Raw genomic sequence first — 20545 nt, 5'->3', positions numbered from 1 at the left:
GAGTACTACACAACGTGCATAGGGATATTTGTAATTTAACTCCTCCTCCGTTGGTTTTCACCAATATTCAGCCAGGCACTGTAGGCAGTTGCGGCGCGACAGGGGTGACACCATCAGAGGAGATTAATTCCTGCTTGATGGTGTCACGGACCACCAACAACATCTCGCTGACCACGGACCACCGGTTGGCGACCCCTGTGCTAGAGGAGTGTTGTAGAGTGGTGGTAATTTATATGCAAAAATGAATTATTTTTAAGGCAGAATATATCAAGAATAACCTACATTATCTTAAATAAAGCAATGCTAGTTTAAAAATGATAAACATATAGCTGTGTATGGTTTACAAAGACAAACTGAAAATGAAAAGAAACAAAAGGGGGCACTACTTTTGTGGGAAATAGAAGTGAAGTAAAACTTCTATGAAAGTGTCTACTGTTGTTATTACTGTAAGGTGCTGTAAAAAGCAAGCTGTTCCAGTGTGTACCGCGACACCAGAGATCATGGACCAAAAACGCTGTCACAGGAAGTAGATGACAAGACAAAAAGTTTTTTTCAAGATGAAATCCCCCCATAAGATTATTTAGATTTGCTTAAATTGACAGTAAAGTCAAAATGAAACTTAAATTAACTGGATAGAGTATGACATTTTAAACAACTTTCCAATTTCCTTCTATTGTTAATTTTGTTTATTTCTCTTGGCTTCCTTTGTAAAAAAATAATCCTAGGTGAGCTCAGGTGCATGCATGTGTCTGTAGCCACCTGTCAGCAGTACTGTTTGATGCAGTGTTATTCAGTGCTACAAATACTGCTGCCATAAACTGCTACCTAGGTTTAATATTCAACAAAGGACACAAATAGAACAAAGCAAATGTGATGATAAAAGTAAATTGGAAAATTGTTTAAAATCACGTTGTCTGAATCATGAAAGTTTAATTTTGACTTTACTCTCCCTTTAATAAAATAAAATATCAAATGTACATTCAGTATTTAGTTTGCTTGATTTGCATGTTATTTACATCTAAAATGTGTGCTTTTTCACCCCCAAAAACTTAAATATGTACTGCATACTTAATTATACTGTTATACTAAGCATCACTCTAGTTGTAATATGCAACACATTAATTCTGTAGATGACCAGTTCAGGGACTTATTTCTAATGATTGTGAGAGTCCACAAGACCTTACTCTTGGCTTTAAAGGCACATTTAAACACTAGATAAATGCTAGATAGAATGTTGCATTGGAAACATTTTCGGAAACATTCGGCAACCTGTATCTTGCCTTATAATACTGTTCAGTGGATTGCTTGCTTGCTTGCTGTCCCTTCTGGGTTAGACCCTTCAGAAGACAGGCTCTCTGAATTTATTTCTCTTGTAAGGTGTATCCAGTCCACAGATCATCCATTACTTGTGGGATATTCTCCTTCCCAACAGGAAGTTGCAAGAGGATCACCCACAGCAGAGCTGTCTATATAGCTCCTCCCCTAACTGCCACCTCCAGTCATTCTCTTGCAACTCTCGACAAGCATGAGATGTGGTGAAATGTAGTTGTTTTTTCTTCAATTCAAAAGTTTGTTATTTTTAAATGGTACCGGAGTTGTACTATTTTGGTCCCAGGCAGAAAATAGAAGAAGAATCTGCCTGTGGTCTTTAATGATCTTAGCAGGTTGTAACTAAGATCCATTGCTGTTCTCACACATAACTGAAGAGAGAGGTAACTTCAGCTGGGGAATGGCGTGCAGGTTATCCTGCTATGAGGTATGTGCAGTTTAAATTTTTTCTAGAGTAATGTAAATGCTAGAAAATGCTGCTGATACCAGATTTATTTAAGGTAAGCTTGATTACAGTGATTTAATAGCGACTGGTATCATGCTTACTGTCAGAGGTAATACTCTTATTATTTTTCAATTCCTGTCATATAAAACGTTTGCTGGGAGTGTTTAAACGTTTTTATATATGTTTTGGTGATAAAACTTTATTGGGGCCTAGTTTTTTCCACATGGCTGGCTTAAATTTGCCTAGAAACAGTTTTCTTAGGCCTCCCACTGTGTAGACATGAGTGGGAGGGGCCTAATTTAGCGCTAAATTGCGCAGTAACTTTTGCAGACTGAGACATCCAGCTTCCCTCAAGGAGTCTCCTGAATGCTATAGGACCTCTCTAAAGGGCTTTTAGGCTTTCCAAAGTCGTTTGTATGGAAAGGTAGGGCCACAGCAGAGCTGTGGCAGTTTGTTGTGACTGTTAAAAAACTTTTATCGTTTTTTTGATCCGTTTTTTAAACTAAGGGGTTAATCATCCATTTGCAAGTGGGTGCAATGCTCTGTTAGCTTATTATACACACTGTAAAAATTTCGTTTGATTTACTGCTTTTTTTCACTGTTTTTTAAATTCTGACCTTTTTTATTTTTCTTAAAGGCACAGTACCATTTTTATTTCTTGCTTGTTAACTTGCTTTAAAGTGTTTTCCAAGCTTGCTGGTCTCATTGCTAGTCTGTTTAAACATGTCTGACATAGAGGAAACTCCTTGTTCATTATGTTTAGAAGCCATGGTGGAACCCCCTCTTAGAATGTGTACCAAATGTACTGATTTCACTTTAAGTAATAAAGACCATATTTTGTCTTTAAAAAATTTATCACCAGAGGAATCTGACGAGGGGGAAGTTATGCCGACTAACTAGCCCCAGGTGTCAGAACCTTTAAATCTCGCTCAAGGGACTCACGCTCAAGAGGCGCCAAGTACATCTTATATATATATCATGGATAATACACTGTCAGCGGTATTATCCAGACTACCTGGGTTACGAGGAAAGCGAGACAACTCTGGAGTTAGAAGAAATACAGAGCATACTGACGCTTTTGTAGCTATGTCTGATACCCCCTCACAATATGCAGAAGCTGAGGAAGGAGAGCTTCTTTCTGTGGGTGATTTTTATGACTCAGGGAAGAGGATTCAACCTGATTCTGAAGTATCAACATTTAAATTTAAGCTTGAACACCTCCGCGTGTTGCTCAGGGAGGTTTTAGCTGCTCTGAATGACTGTGATACAATTGCAGTGCCAGAGAAATTGTGTAGATTGGATAAATATTATACAGTACCTGTTTACACTGATGTTTTTCCAATACCTAAAAGGTTTACAGAAATTATTACTAAGGAATGGGATAGATCAGGTGTGCCGTTCTCTCCCCCTCCTATTTTTAACAAAATGTTTCCAATAGATGCCGCCACACGGGACTTATGGCAAACGGTCCCTAAGGTGGAGGGAGCAGTTTCTTCACTAGCTAAGCGTACTACTATCCCTGTCGAGGACAGTTGTGCTTTCTTAAATCCAATGGATAAAAAATTAGAGGGTTACCTTAAAATGTTTATTCAACAAGGTTTTATTCTACAGCCCCTTGCATGCATTGCTCCAGTCACTGCTGCTGCGGCCTTCTGGTTTGAGTCTCTGGAAGAGGCTTTACAGGTAGAGACCCCATTGGATGATATACTTGACAAGCTTAGAGCACTTAAGCTAGCCAATTCTTTTGTTTCTGATGCCATTGTTCATTTGACTAAACTAACGGCTAAGAATTCTGGTTTTGCTATTCAGGCGCGTAGGGCACTATGGCTTAAATCATGGTCAGCTGACGTTACTTCAAAGTCTAAGCTGCTTGATATTCCCTTCAAGGGGCAGACCCTATTCGGGCCTGGTTTGAAGGAGATCATTTCTGATATCACTGGAGGAAAAGGTCATGCCCTTCCTCAGGATAGGTCCAAATCAAGGGCCAAACAGTCTAATTTTCGTGCCTTTCGAAACTTCAAGGCAAGTGCGGCATCAACTTCCTCTAATACAAAGCAAGAGGGAACTTTTGCCCAGTCCAAGTCGGTCTGGAGACCTAACCAGACTTGGAACAAAGGTAAGCAGGCCAAAAAGCCTGCTGCTGCCTCTAAGACAGCATGAAGGATTGGCCCCCGATCCGGTAACGGATCTAGTAGGGGGCAGACTTTCGCTCTTCGCCCAGGCTTGGGCAAGAGATGTCCAGGATCCCTGGGCGTTGGAAATTGTGTCCCAGGGATATCTTCTGGACTTCAGAGCTTCTCCTCCAAAAGGGAGATTTCACCTTTCACAATTATCTGCAAACCAGATAAAGAAAGAGGCATTTTTACACTGCGTTCAAGACCTCCTAGTTATGGGAGTGATCCACCCAGTTCCAAAGGAGGAACAGGGACAAGGATTCTATTCAAATCTGTTTGTGGTTCCCAAAAAAGAGGGAACCTTCAGACCAATCTTAGATCTCAAGATCTTAAACAAATTTCTCAGGGTCCCATCATTCAAGATGGAGACTATTCGTACCATCCTACCTATGATCCAGGAGGGTCAATACATGACTACAGTGGATTTAAAGGATGCTTATCTTCACATTCCGATACACAAAGCTCATCATCGGTTTCTCAGGTTTGCCTTCCTAGACAGGCATTACCATTTTGTAGCTCTTCCCTTTGGGTTAGCTACAGCCCCAAGAATCTTTACTAAGGTTCTGGGGTCACTTCTGGCGGTCCTAAGGCCGCGGGGCATAGCAGTGGCCCCTTATTTAGACGACATTCTGATACAGGCGTCAAATTTCCAAATTGCCAAGTCTCATACGGACATAGTTCTTGCATTTCTGAGGTCGCATGGGTGGAAAGTGAACGAAGAAAAGAGTTCTCTATCACCTCTCACAAGAGTCTCCTTTCTGGGAACTCTAATAGATTCTGAAGAATCTGATAGAGACCAGGTTATCAAAACTTCTAAATTCCTGCCGTGTTCTTTATTCCACTTCTCGCCCTTCGGTGGCTCAGTGTATGGAAGTAATCGGCTTAATGGTAGCGGCAATGGACATAGTGCCGTTTGCCCGTCTACATCTCAGACCGCTGCAACTCTGCATGCTCAGTCAGTGGAATGGGGATTACACAGATTTGTCCCCTCTACTAAATCTGGATCAAGAGACCAGGGATTCTCTTCTCTGGTGGCTATCTCGGGTCCATCTGTCCAAAGGTATGACCTTTCGCAGGCCAGATTGGGCTGGGGGGCAGTCTGGAACTCCCTGAAGGCTCAGGGATCGTGGACTCAGGAGGAGACCCTTCTCCCAATAAACATTCTGGAACTAAGAGCGATATTCAATGCTCTTCAAGCTTGGCCTCAGCTAGCGACAATGAGGTTCATCAGATTTCAGTCGGACAACATCACGACTGTGGCTTACATCAACCATCAAGGGGGAACAAGGAGTTCCCTAGCGATGTTGGAAGTTTCAAAGATAATTCGTTGGGCAGAGATTCACTCTTGCCACCTATCAGCTATCCATATCCCAGGTGTAGAGAACTGGGAGGCGGATTTTCTAAGTCGACAGACCTTTCATCCGGGGGAGTGGGAACTCCATCCGGAGGTATTTGCACAATTGGTTCAATGTTGGGGCGAACCAGAACTGGATCTCGTGGCGTCTCGCCAGAACGCCAAACTTCCTTGTTACAGATCCAGGTCCAGGGACCCCAAGGCAACGCTGATAGATGCTCTAGCAGCGCCTTGGTCCTTCAACCTGGCTTATGTGTTTCCACCGTTTCCTCTGCTCCCTCGTCTGATTGCCAAAATCAAGCAGGAGAGAGCATCGGTGATCTTGATAGCGCCTGCGTGGCCACGCAGGACTTGGCATACAGATCTGGTGGACATGTCATCCCTTCCACCATGGCCTCTGCCTCTGAGACAGGACCTTCTACTTCAGGGTCCATTCAACCATCCAAATCTAATTTCTCTGAGACTGACTGCCTGGAGATTGAACGCTTGATTTTATCAAAGCGTGGCTTCTCCGAGTCAGTTATTGATTCCTTAATTCAGGCACGAAAGCCTGTCACCAGGAAAATCTATCATAAGATATGGCGTAAATATCTTTATTGGTGTGAATCCAAGGGTTACTCATGGAGTAAAGTCAGGATTCCCAGGATATTATCTTTTCTCCAAGAAGGATTGGAGAAAGGATTGTCAGCTAGTTCCTTAAAGGGACAGATTTCTGCTCTGTCTATTCTTTTGCACAAGCGTCTGGCGGATGTTCCAGACGTTCAGGCATTTTGTCAGGCTTTAGTTAGAATCAAGCCTGTGTTTAAACCTGTTGCTCCACCATGGAGTTTAAATTTGGTTCTTAAAGTTCTTCAGGGGGTTCCATTTGAACCTCTTCATTCCATAGATATCAAACTTTTATCTTGGAAAGTTCTATTTTTGGTAGCTATTTCCTCGGCTCATAGAGTTTCCGAGTTATCTGCCTTACAATGTGATTCCCCTTATCTGATCTTCCATGCAGATAAGGTAGTTTTGCGTACCAAACCTGGGTTTTTACCTAAGGTGGTATCTAATAAGAATATCAATCAGGAGATTGTTGTTCCGTCATTGTGTCCTAATCCTTCTTCAAAGAAGGAACGTCTATTACACAATCTTGACGTGGTTCGTGCTTTAAAGTATTATTTACAAGCTGCTAAAGATTTTCGTCATACATCTGCTTTGTTTGTTGTCTACTCTGGACAGAGGAAAGGCCAAAAGGCTTCGGCAACTTCTCTTTCGCTTTGGCTAAGAAGTATAATACACTTAGCTTATGAGACTGCTGGCCAGCAGCCTCCTGAAAGGATTACAGCTCATTCTACTAGAGCTGTGGCTTCCACATGGGCATTTAAAAATGAGGCTTCTGTTGAACAGATTTGCAAGGCGGCGACTTGGTCTTCGCTTCATACTTTTTCAAAATTCTATAAATATGATACTTTTGCTTCTTCGGAGGCTATTTTTGGGAGAAAGGTTTTACAGGCAGTGGTTCCTTCCATTTAAGTACCTGCCTTGTCCCTCCCTTCATCCGTGTACTTTAGCTTTGGTATTGGTATCCCACAAGTAATGGATGATCCGTGGACTGGATACACCTTACAAGAGAAAACATAATTTATGCTTACCTGATAAATTTATTTCTCTTGTGGTGTATCCAGTCCACGGCCCGCCCTGTCATTTTAAGGCAGGTATTTTTTAACTCTAAACTACAGTCACCACTGCACCCTATAGTTTCTCCTTTCTCTTGCTTGTCTTCGGTCGAATGACTGGAGGTGGCTGTTAGTGGAGGAGCTATATAGACAGCTCTGCTGTGGGTGATCCTCTTGCAACTTCCTGTTGGGAAGGAGAATATCCCACAAGTAATGGATGATCCGTGGACTGGATACACCACAAGAGAAATACATTTATCAGGTAAGCATAAATTATGTTTTTTCCAACCAACAATTGTATGCTTTGCAAATTGACTACCGTCTCTGATCCAGCTCAACTTTGCAGGACCTGTTTAAATTGTGTATTGCTGCCTTAAATGTCTACTTCTACTGCCACATGTTCAGTTTGCCTTCATTTAGTTAATACTGCTCAGGGAGGTGCTTCTCCAGTTGTGCCGCCTAAAGTAAGCGCAAGCATAAACATGTTTCCTATAGTTCTTCTACTAGAGGTGATTTACCCACTGCATTGGTTTCGATTTCAAACTTGGAGGTCACTGCCTCATCCTATGAGGGTGAGTTGTCTTTATAGGAATCTGAGGAGGTGTCATTTCATTTTAAGGTTGAGCATTTTATTTTTTAAACTTAAAGGGACACAGAACCCATATTATTTATTTCATGATTCAGATAGAGCATGACATTTTAAGCAACTTTTCTAATTTACTCCTATTATCATTTTTTCTAAATCCTCTTACTATCTTTATTTTAAAAGCAGGAATGTAAATCTTAGCAGCCAACCCATTTTAGGTTCAGCACCATGGATAACACTGCTTATTGGAGGCTTATATTAACCCACTAATAAGCAAGTATAACCCAGTTTCTCAACCGAAAATGGGCCGGCTCCTATGCATCACATTCCTGCTTTTTAAATAAAGATAGCAAGAGAACGAGGAAAAAATGATAATAGGAGTAAATTAGAAAGTTGCTTAAATTTGTATGATCTATCTGAGTCATGAAAGAAAACAAATTGGGTTTAGTGCCCCTTTAAGGAAGTTCTACAGTCTTTATGGATACAGGAACTTAAACCTGTTGAGTATTACTGTAAAATAACTATCTTATCTTCAAACCAAAAGCTAAGTCAGTTGAAGTTTTTTCAGTCCCAGACACAGTGTCTGAAATTATTTCCAAGGATTGGGACACGGCTGGGGTTCACTTTATTCCTTCCACAAAATTTAAAAAGTTGCTTCTGGTTCCAGCTTCTTTTTGTTTTAACATTTTGAAAGATTTGGCTATTTTGAACATGTGTGAAGGGACAAGAAACCCATATTTTTTCTTTTATTATTCAGGTAGAGCATGTGATTTTAAACTTCTAATATCTCATTTGTTTTGTTCTCTTGATATCCATTGTTCCAAAGGATACCAAGGTAGACTCACGAGCTACTGATTGGTTGCTTTGTGTGTATGTGTATATATATATATATATATATATATATATATATATATATACAGGCAGTCCCCGGGTTACGTACAAGATAGGGACTTTAGGTTTTTTCTTAAGTTGAATCTGTATGTAAGTCAGAACAGGCACTTTTTTAGGTGAAACTCTAGCCAAACAATCTTTCTAATGAGGATACAGACAGCAGTGAAACCAAGTGGCTCTAACCCCATACCATACTCACCAGAACTAAATTGAATGGCGTTCTACTCAGGAAATGCAACAAATGCAACTTGGACAGATGTTTGTCTTAATATATTATTTATTTTTAACTGTGCATATAAATGCTTAAACATTTTCAAATACAGGTATTGTACAGTACAGTACAGTACTGTACACTACAACCTTAAACAACCTTAAACAAACATTTTCAAATATTGCAGTACAACCTTAAACAATCTTGGTATATTGTAGCTATCTTAGGATTTATTTTTATTTTACAGGTAACTTTCAATTTATTTTAACTAGGTACAATAGCTATTAAATAGTTATTAACTATTTAATAGCTTACCTAGCTAAAATAAACTGAAATTTACCTGTAAAATAAATCCTAACCTAAGTTACAATTACACCTAACACTACACTATACTTTAATAATAAATTATTTCTATTTAAAACTAAATACTTACCTGTAAAATAAACCCTAAGATAGCTACAATGCAATTAATAATTACATTGTAGCTATTTTAGGATTTATATTTATTTTACAGGTAACTTTGTATTTATTTTAGCTATTTAGAATAGTTATTAAATAGTTATTAACTATTTAATAACTACCTAGCTAAAAGAAATACAAAATTACCTGTAAAATAAATCCTAACCTAAGTTACAATTAAACCTAACACTACATTATCATTACATTAATTAAATAAATTAACTACAAATAACTACAATTAAATACAATTACATAAACTAAAGTACAAAACATAAAAAAAATAAGTTACAAACATTTAAAAAATATTACAACAATTTTAAGCTAATTACACCTAATCTAAGCCCCCTAATAAAATAACAAAACCCCCCAAAATAAAAAAATTCCCTACCCTATTCTACATTAAAAAAGTTCAAAGCTCTTTTACCTTACCAGCCCTTAAAAGGGCCTTTTGTGGGGCATGCCCCAAAGAAAACTGCTCTTTTGCCTGTAAAAGAAAAATACAACCCCCCCCAAACATTAAAACCCACCACCCACATACCCCTAATCTAACCCAAACCCCCCTTAAAATAACCTAACACTAATCCCCTGAAGATCATCCTACCTTGAGTCGTCTTCACTCAGCCGAGCCACCGATGGAACTGAAGAGGAGATCCGGAGCGGCAGAAGTGATCCTCCAAGGGGCGCTGAAGAAGTCTTCCATCCGGGCGATGTCATCTTCCAAGCGGCGCTGAAGAAGTCTTCCATCCGGGCGATGTCATCTTCCAAGCGGGGTCTTCAATCTTCTTTCTTCAGGATCCATCTTCATCCTGCCGACGTGGAACATCCTTCTTTCCCGACGGACTACCGACGAATGAAGGCTCCTTTAAGGGACGTCATCCAAGATGGCGTCCCTTCAATTCCGATTGGCTGATAGGATTCTATCAGCCAATCGGAATTAAGGTAGGAAAAATCTGATTGGCTGATTGAATCAGCCAATCAGATTGAGCTCGCATTCTATTGGCTGATCGGAACAGCCAATAGAATGCGAGCTCAATCTGATTGGCTGATTGGATCAGCCAATCGGATTGAACTTCAATCTGATTGGCTGATTCAATCAGCCAATCAGATTTTTCCTACCTTAATTCCGATTGGCTGATAGAATCCTATCAGCCAATCGGAATTGAAGGGACGCCATCTTGGATGACGTCCCTTAAAGGAGCCTTTATTCGTCGGTAGTCCGTCGGGAAAGAAGGATGTTCCACGTCGGCGGGATGAAGATGGATCCTGAAGAAAGAAGATTGAAGACCCCGCTTGGAAGATGACATCGCCCGGATGGAAGACTTTTTCAGCGCCCCTTGGAGGATCACTTCTGCCGCTCCGGATCTCCTCTTCAGTTCCATCGGTGGCTCGGCTGAGTGAAGACGACTCAAGGTAGGATGATCTTCAGGGGATTAGTGTTGGGTTATTTTAAGGGGGGTTTGGGTTAGATTAGGGGTATGTGGGTGGTGGGTTTTAATGTTGGGGGGGGGTTGTATTTTTCTTTTACAGGCAAAAGAGCAGTTTTCTTTGGGGCATGCCGCACAAAAGGCCCTTTTAAGGGCTGGTAAGGTAAAAGAGCTTTGAACTTTTTTAATGTAGAATAGGGTAGGGAATTTTTTTTATTTTGGGGGGCTTTGTTATTTTATTAGGGGGCTTAGATTAGGTGTAATTAGCTTAAAATTGTTGTAATATTTTTTAAATGTTTGTAACTTTTTTTTATTTTTTGTAACTTAGCTTTTTTTATTTTTTGTACTTTAGTTAGTTTATGTAATTGTATTTAATTGTAGTTATTTGTAGTTAATTTATTTAATTAATGTAATGATAGTGTAGTGTTAGGTTTAATTGTAACTTAGGTTAGGATTTATTTTACAGGTAATTTATTTCTTTTAGCTAGGTAGTTATTAAATAGTTAATAACTATTTAATAACTATTCTAACTAGCTAAAATAAATACAAAGTTACCTGTAAAATAAATATAAATCCTAAAATAGCTACAATGTAATTATTATTAATTATATTGTAGCTATCTTAGGGTTTATTTTACAGGTAAGTATTTAGTTTTAAATAGGAATAATTTAGTTAATAATAGAAATATTATTTAGATTTATTTAATTAATATTTAAGTTAGGGAGGGTGTTAGGGTTAGTGTTAGACTTAGGTTTAGGGGTTAATACATTTATTACAGTGGCGGCGGTGTAGGGGGGGCAGGATAGGGGTTAATAAATGTATTATAGGTGGTGACGGTGTGGGGGGGGGCAGATTAGGGGTTAATAAGTTTAATATAGGTTGCGGCAGGGTCCGGGAGCGGCGGTTTAGGGGTTAAACTATTTAGTTGCGGCGAGGTGCGGGATCAGCAGGATAGGGGTTAATAACTTTATTATATAGGATAGGGGTTACTAGGTATAATGTAGGTTGCGGCGGTGTCCGGAAGCGGCGGTTTAGGGGTTAATACATTTATAAGAGTTGCGGCGGGGTCTAAGAGCGGCGGTTTAGGGGCTAGTAACTTTATTGAGTTGCGGGGGGCTCCGGGGGTGCCGGTATAGGGGGTAGAACAGTGTAGTTTAGTGTGGGTGCTTAGTGACAGGCTAGCAATAAAGCTGTAAAAAAGCCGAAGAGCAGCAAGATCGGATGAGTGATAACTCTCACAGTCCGCTGCTCATCGCCCCGTACTTGGTGCGCGGCTTTTTGACAGATTTATTGATAACTTAGGCGAATTTTTTCAGGTCTGCGGCGGCGATGGTAGGCGAGGGGCCGGCGAAGGCAGGAAAGTTGACACGTTGATAACTACCCCCCACAGAGTTCTTCTAGGGAGACGCATCCACAGACCAATGAGAAGAGGGGTGTGTACAGGTCATGTGACCGGCGAGTGCAGACGTCAGTTCTTACGGAGGCGATGAGCCGACTTGAGGAGGGAATCCCTTGATGACACATAGGAGCGACGGCACTCTCGGTGATGTTTAGGTACACTTTTGTTTCCCCCAGGACCGAGCAGCACTGAACACATCAGTAAGTGTTTATTGCTGTACAGGCCCGTTCGTAAGTGCGAGTTGTACGTAAGTCGGATGTTCGTAACCCGGGGACTGCCTGTGTATATATATATATATATATATATATATATATATATATATATATATATATATATATTTGGGGTTTCATGTCCCTTTTAACATAAGGTTATCATTAAAGGGACTGCATACACCAATTTTCATATAACTGCATGTAATATACACTACTATAAAGAAAAATATGCACAGATACTAATCTAAAAATCCAGTATAAAACCTTTTTCAAAACTTACTTAGAAGCTTCTAGTTTAGCATTGTTGTTGAGGTTAGACTGGGACACCCATTTAAAGGAGCTGGAAAAGTAAGAAGAACAGACACCCCTCCTGCATATGAAAAGACCCGGATTCTGTAGACATCAGAATACATCTAAAACTTTGGGGCTTGGTTAAGAGTCTGACAATCGGCACAATGTTATTTAAAAATAAGCAAAACTATCCATTTTTACAAAAACACTCCCAGATGGGCTAAATAAAGGATTCATCTACAAAACATTTATAGAAAGAAAAATCTAGTGTACAATGTCCCTTTTTAAAGATACTAAGAGTGAGATAATATTTTTGAAAGTTTCCACACATGATACCCGTAACTTTAAACCTGTTTTTTTTATTTTAAACAGGCACTGAACAGGAACTTTATGACTATGATCCCAGTGGAGAAGATGCTGCTCTCTCAGATCAAGGAGATGTACAGCTTAGTGGCCCTTTTGTCTCTTATATTAAGGTAATAAGATAAAGATACAGCAACATAGGGTATTGTGATTTCATCAATGTGTTTATTTTCAAGGCATTAATTACTTTGTCTCATTAAAGGAACGGGGAAAGCTAAGTGATAAATCAGAGAAAGTAGAAGAAAATGAAGATTATGAAGAAGAGAGGAGGTACTAATGGGGTATTGTTGTATTTAAGTGTATATGCAATGTTATTCATGAGGTTTCATTCCAGGTGCATGGCCTTCTATAATTCATGCTGTACTGATTGAGCTATACCTGTGCTACTATTTTAGTGTAAACATTGTTTTCTACACATGCATGTAAAGCATAACTAGATACACCAGCATCTTAAATACGGCAGCTCCTCAGAATGCCAGTGGGGCTTTTAAAATGTCAGCAATTATGCAGTTGAATCATTAGCAGATGATTCAAGCACCTACGACTTTCTGAGCAAGTGCTGTGTTTAGAATGCTGGTGCACGGAGCATACTTAAATACACTCTGGAAACCGCTATAACCTTTACTAGAAGCATTATTGCTAATACATGTGTCTTGCAAAAACTCTTCTATTTAAAATTGAAATGCATCCATATGTATTCCAATTGTGGCTGGTATGTCCCTTTAAGCAAAATACATAGTCTGTTTGAACACTGTAAACATTTGTATGTCATTTTTGAATAAACACTTCCCACTGGTATCAAGGGCGGCTTATTCAGCCTTTGACTGAAACATTTTAGCCCTTCTGATTTTTTTTTATTATTATTTGAAATTTAAGACTTCAGAAGGAACAATTACTGGTTGAAGAGGAGGAAGAGGATGAGTTAAAGGAAGTTACAGATTTGAGGAAGATTGCGGCACAACTACTCCAGCAAGAAAAGCACAACAGGTGTGTGATGCTGTGTAAATGGATAGTCCACCTTTGTTTGTAAATTGTCCTAAAAATAAGCATATCAAAATAGCATTTTAGTGTAGTTAGCTCTTATATTTATTCACAAATAACCTTTAGAATGCAAAATATACCCAGTGCTAAAAAAAACTCCTCCTTATTTTGTAACTTTATTAAATCTGTGTCAAGAATTACTTTGGTTATAAATTTAAGTTCATAACCATAAGACATGTTAAAGGGACACTGTGCCCAATTTTTTTCTTTTGTAATTCAGAAAGAGCATGCAATTTTAAGCAACTTTCTAACTTACTCCTGTTATCAATTTTTCTTCGTTCTCTTGCTATCTGTATTTGAAAAATAAGGCATCTAAGCTTGTTTTGGGTTCAGTACTCTGGACAGCAACTTTTTTATTGGTGAATGAATTTATCCACCAATCAGCAAGGACAACCCAGGTTGTTCAACAAAAATGGGCCGGCATCTAAACTTACATCCTTGCATTTCAAATAAAGATGCCAAGAGAATGAAGAAAATTTGATAAAAGGAGTAAATTAGAAAGATGCTTAAAATGTCATGCTCAATCTGAATCACGTAAGAAAAAATTTGGGTACAGTGTCCCTTTAAGTTAAGATTATTCAATCTCTTAAATACTTAATAGTTTTTGTAGATTCTTAATGTGCACTTTCTATGAAGTCCTTTTTATATGATGCGCTAAGAAGCTATCTTCAGGGATATATGAATTTCTTTTAACTAGCTTTAAGGCTTTCACTTCCTGCAGCTAGTAGGTGCCGCTCTAGGCAAAGTCTGGACTCTTGTGTCTCAGGGATATGATTAACAGACAGCTTTCATCTTAAAAGGAGAAGCATAGGAAAGGGATGTGTTGTTAAGCAGTTGCAAGATATATATACAGTATATATAAGATTCACAGTATAGGTACCCCCACCTTCATGATGTTTACAAGTCTAATCCATGGTTGTAGTTGTAGAGCCTAGGCCATTTTGCCTTCGATAGTTTGATCTTTTAGATTTAATATTCCTAATTTTAAAAGCACTCATAAACCAAGCATGCAAGTTAATACATAAGTTAGTAGATACTTAAACAGCACTAGTGTACAGTTATATTGTATGTGTGCATAAAGCAGCATGTACGTATTAACAGGAATCAACTTATTGTCTTTAGCTTCTCTTACTTTTTCCAAATTCTTAATGTTGTTGACTAAATATTTTGTGATCGTCCAGCCCACCTTGTTAGTTGCAACCATATTTGTGTCTGTTTGAGAGTAATGCAAATGTTTTTATAGACCTATAATAGAGAAGAATAAAAAATATTAGTAGAAGTATGTGAATATAGCATGTAATGGGGAAGTTGAATAAGCTGTGAAGGTAGAGAATTAATTTAATTTTTCCTACCCAGATTGTTAAAGGGATATGAAAACCAAATGTTTCATGGTTCAGATAGAGCATGCAATTTTAAGCCACTTTCTAATTTAATTCTATTATCAATTTTTCATCGTTCTTTTGGTATCTTTATTTGAAAAATCAGGAATGTAAACGAAGTACCACTGATTGGGTCAGCAGCAGTGTTTCCCCTTTATGTGGTTAATCACATAGGACTTGCTGTGTCACAAGCGTTAAAGGGAAATGCTCTAAAAAAATTAGAGCATGTATTTTTTTTCACTTAAATGGCCCTTTAAAAAATTTGTTCAGTTTAATGATTTATGTAAGTATTTAAATGCATGCTTGTATTACAGAATATATATACAGTGCGCTGCATACATCCTTGTGATTGGTGTACTCTGTATGTGTGAGCATAGCAGGCAATATGCCTCCCACGCTCTTACAGAATCATATTCATTACTGGTGGGTATATAGAGACTTGCGGTAAGCAGTAAGCCTTTCCAGTATTCTTGAGGGGCTCCCCCCCAAATATACTACTCCTCTTTTTACGTGACTACCTATTACATAGTATGTTACACTTGGTATGAACCTATTGTTTTGTCTGCAGATGCTGAAAAGACAGTTTGACTCTTCTCACTAATAAAAAATTGTATATGCATTTATAATGTACATACTAACCTACAGCTCCTCTAGGTGTATTATTGATGTCCTTTTTTCACTATTGTATTGGAACTAAAGGGGTTACGTTTCGGTTGACACATGTAAATCATATTGCCATACATATTGTGTAAAGGGATCATTACTTTACACCTTCAGTGTAGGTGTTGATGCTGCTTTAAATATATTGCCAGCATCGCCACACAGTGAGATGTATAGTGAAACGCGCCTCTGCCTTCATACACTGATGTCAGCAGTTTTGCATATTTCACCGACATTGTCTGGTCTGCGACAGATCCCTTTTGAATATAACGCTAATGTTTCGATCATCAGGGTCTCAGTCTTCCTTTGCTAGTTGCATCTAGTAATGCAATGTGTACCACCAGTAGCAGCAGGAAAGCTGGATAGTGTCAGGCAACCTCCAGTATATGTGTTTATGAATATATCTATCTATCTATCTATCTATCTATCTATCTATCTATCTATCTATCTATCTATCTATCTATCTATCTATCGTTCTATCATCCATTAGTGACCGCACACACCGGACTTGTTCAGAAGTAGACTCACCAATGTAATGTGACGTTTTGGGGTTTCCCCCTTTATCAACATATATAATTCAAGTTTCAACACATACCTCCATATCCCATGTCCCCTTCGTTGTACAGCTCTGCCGAACCAGGAACTCCCCCAGCGTTCCATCCACGCAACTGCGCATGTGCAATGGTATCTACGTAAGCCCAAGAAGGCCAACTGGAAAAAGCAAATCAGAAAATCCATAAATAATTACAGTCAATACGAACAAATGCAGATGCAGTTACAGCAAGTTATGTATAGACAATAAGTCTAATGTCCAACAACATACCAATCTAGTCTGCAAAGTCTATTAATATTTTATGACAATCCATGTTCACACAAAGCCAATGTAAATCAAATTGGGTATTTAACCATTTAGGGATTAGAGTTTCTTTCATGTAATTAGCAAGAGTCCATGAGCTAGTGACGTATGGGATATACATTCCTACCAGGAGGGGCAAAGTTTCCCAAACCTCAAAATGCCTATAAATACACCCCTCACCACACCCACAATTCAGTTTTACAAACTTTGCCTCCCGTGGAGGTGGTGAAGTAAGTTTGTGCTAGATTCTACGTTGATATGCGCTTCGCAGCAGGCTGGAGCCCGGTTTTCCTCTCAGAGTGCAGTGAATGTCAGAGGGATGTGAAGAGAGTATTGCCTATTTGAATTCAATGGTTTCTTCTACGGGATCTATTTCATAGGTTCTCTGTTATCGGTCGTAGAGATTCATCTCTTTACCTCCCTTTTCAGATCGACGATATACTCTTATATACCATTACCTCTACTGATTCTCGTTTCAGTACTGGTTTGGCTTTCTACTATATGTAGATGAGTGTCCTGGGGTAAGTAAGTCTTATTTTTTGTGACACTCTAAGCTATGGTTGGGCACTTTATATATAAAGTTCTAAATATATGTCTTTAAACTTATATTTGCCTTGATTCAGGATGATCAATATTCCTTATTTCAGACAAGTCAGTTTCATTATTTGGGTTAATGCATATGAATATTCAATTTTTTCTTACCTTAAAAATTGTTTTCAAATTGACTTTTTTTCCCTGTGGGCTGTTAGGCTCACGGGGGCTGAAAATGCTTCAATTTATTGCGTCATTCTTGGCGCTGACTTTTTTGGCGCAAATTTTTTTTTTTTAAATTTCCGGCGTCATACTTGACGCCGGAAGTTGTTCGTGATTGCGTAATTTTTTGGATGTTTTGCGCCAAAAATGTCGGCGTTACCGTATGTGGTGTCATTCTTGGCGCCAATAATGTGGGCGTCTTTTTTGGCACTAAAAAATGTGGGCGTCATTCTTGTCTCCACCTTTTTTTCACATTATTTCAGTCTCATTTTTCATTGCTTCTGGTTGCTAGAGGCTTATTCATTGGCATTTTTTCCCATTCCTGAAACTGTCATTTAAGGAATTTGATAATTTTGCTTTATATGTTGTTTTTTCTATTACATATTGCAAGATGTCTCAGATTGACCCTGGATCAGAATCTACTTCTGGAAAGACGCTGCCTGATGCTGGTTCTACCAAAGTTAAGTGCATTTGTTGTAAACTTGTGGTAACTGTTCCTCCGGCTGTAGTTTGTGATGAATGTCATGATAAGCTTGCTAATGCAGATAGTATTTCCATTAGTAATATACCATTACCTGTTGCTGTTCCCTCAACATCTAATACTCAGGATGTTCCTGTTAATATAAGAGAATTTGTTTCTAAATCTATTAGGAAGGCTATGTCTGTTATTCCTCCTTCCAGTAAACGTAAAAGGTCTTTTAAAACTTCTCATTTTTCAGATGAAATTTTAAATGACCGTCATCATTCTGATTTGTCTGTTTCTGATGAGGATTTTTCTGGTTCAGAGGATTATGTCTCAGTCTTTAAACCTCCTATGGTTATTCCAGAAGTTTTTCCTGTCCCTGATGCTATTTCTGAAGTAATTTCTAGGGAATGGAATAATATGGGTACTTCATTTACTCCTTCTCAAAGGTTTAAGAAATTGTATCCTGTGCCATCTGACAGATTAGAGTTTTGGGACAAAATCCCTAAAGTTGATGGGGCTATCTCTACTCTTGCTAAACGTACTACTATTCCTACGGCAGATAGTACTTCCTTTAAGGATCCTTTAGATAGGAAGATTGAATCCTTTCTAAGGAAAGCTTATTTATGTTCAGGTAATCTTCTTAGGCCTGCTATTTCTTTGGCTGATGTTGCTGCCGCTTCCACTTTTTGGTTGGAGGCTTTAGCACAACAAGTATCTGACCATAATACTCATAGCATTGTTAAACTCCTTCAACATGCTAATAACTTTATTTGTGATGCCATCTTTGATATCATTAGAGTTGATGTCAGGTATATGTCTTTAGCTATTTTAGCTAGAAGAGCTTTATGGCTTAAAACTTGGAATGCAGATATGTCTTCTAAGTCAACTTTGCTTTCTCTTTCTTTCCAAGGTAATAAATTATTTGGTTCCCAGTTGGATTCTATTATTTCAACTGTTACTGGGGGGAAAGGAACTTTTTTGCCTCAGGACAAAAAATCTAAAGGTAAATACAGGGCTGCTAATCGTTTTCGTTCCTTTCGTCAGAATAAGGAACAAAAGCCTGACCCTTCCCCTAAAGGAACGGTTTCTGTCTGGAAACCTTCTCCAATCTGGAATAAAACCAAGCCTTTTAGAAAGTCAAAACCAGCTCCCAAGTCCACATGAAGGTGCGGCCCTCATTCCAGCACAGCTGGTAGGGGGCAGGTTGCGATTTTTCAAAGACATTTGGATCAATTCGATTCACAGTCTTTGGATTCAGAACATTGTTTCACAAGGGTACAGAATAGGTTTCAAGGTAAGGCTGCCTGCGAGGAGATTTTTTCTCTCTCGCATTCCAATAAACCCAGTGAAGGCTCAGGCATTTCTGAAATGTGTTTCAGATCTAGAGTTAGCTGGAGTAATTGTGCCAGTTCCAGTTCTGGAACAGGGTCTGGGGTTTTACTCAAATCTATTCATTGTACCAAAGAAGGAGAATTCCTTCAGACCAGTTCTGGATCTAAAGATATTGAATCGTTATGTAAGAATACCAACATTCAAAATGGTAACTATAAGGACTATTCTGCCTTTTGTTCAGCAAGGGCATTATATGTCCACAATAGATTTACAGGATGCATATCTTCATATTCCGATTCATCCAGATCACTTTCAGTTTCTGAGATTCTCTTTTCTAGACAAGCATTACCAGTTTGTGGCCCTTCCGTTTGGCCTAGCAACAGCTCCAAGGATCTTTTCAAAGGTTCTCGGTGCCCTTCTCTCTGTAATCAGAGAACAGGGTATTGCGGTATTTCCTTATTTGGACGATATCTTGGTACTTGCTCAGTCTTTACATTCTGCAGAATCTCACACGAATCAACTTGTGTAGTTTCTTCAAAGACATGGTTGGAGGATCAATTTACCAAAGAGTTCATTGATTCCTCAGTCAAAGGTAACCTTTTTGGGTTTTCAAATAGATTCAGTGTCCATGACCTTGTCTCTAACAGAAAAGAGACGTCTGAAATTGGTTTCAGCCTGTCGAAACCTTCAGTCTCAATCATTCCCTTCGGTAGCTTTGTGCATGGAAATTCTAGGTCTCATGACTGCTGCATCTGACGCGATCCCTTTTGCTCGTTTTCACATGCGACCTCTTCAGCTTTGTAGGCTGAACCAGTGGTGCAGGGATTATACAAAGATATCACAATTAATATCCTTAAATCCCAATGTACGACACTCTCTGACGTGGTGGATAGATCACCATCGTTTAGTCCAAGGGGCTTCTTTTGTTCGTCCAACCTGGACTGTGATCTCAACAGATGCGAGTCTGTAAGGTTGGGGAGCTGTATGGGGATCTCTGACAGCGCAGGAGGTTTGGGAATCTCAGGAGGCGAGATTACCAATCAACATTTTGGAACTCCGTGCAATTTTCAGAGCTCTTCAGTTTTGGCCTCTTCTGAAGAGAGAATTGTTTATTTGTTTTCAGACAGACAATGTCACAACCGTGGCATATGTCAATCATCAAGGTGGGACTCACAGTCCTCAGGCTATGAAAGAAGTATCTTGGATACTTGTATGGGCGGAATCCAGCTCCTGTCTAATCTCTGCGGTTCACATCCCAGGTG

The 20545-nt window shown here is 39.1% G+C and overlaps 1 protein-coding gene across 1 annotated transcript in view; it reads left to right on the top strand.

Annotated features, from left to right (window-relative positions):
• The window catches only part of LRCH2 (leucine rich repeats and calponin homology domain containing 2), a 600694-nt gene that overhangs the window by 286762 nt on the left and 293387 nt on the right, over positions 1-20545 (top strand). The window contains exons 9-11 of the mRNA XM_053700216.1: positions 12806-12909; positions 12999-13066; positions 13673-13783. Of these exons, the coding sequence (XP_053556191.1) occupies positions 12806-12909; positions 12999-13066; positions 13673-13783 (283 nt within the window). The remainder of the gene's footprint in view (positions 1-12805; positions 12910-12998; positions 13067-13672; positions 13784-20545) is intronic.

The sequence above is a fragment of the Bombina bombina genome, chromosome 1, assembly GCF_027579735.1.
Source record: "Bombina bombina isolate aBomBom1 chromosome 1, aBomBom1.pri, whole genome shotgun sequence".
NCBI lineage: Eukaryota > Metazoa > Chordata > Amphibia > Anura > Bombinatoridae > Bombina > Bombina bombina.
Note: the sequence above shows the minus strand (reverse complement) of the source record. Positions and strands in the feature narration are given on the sequence as shown.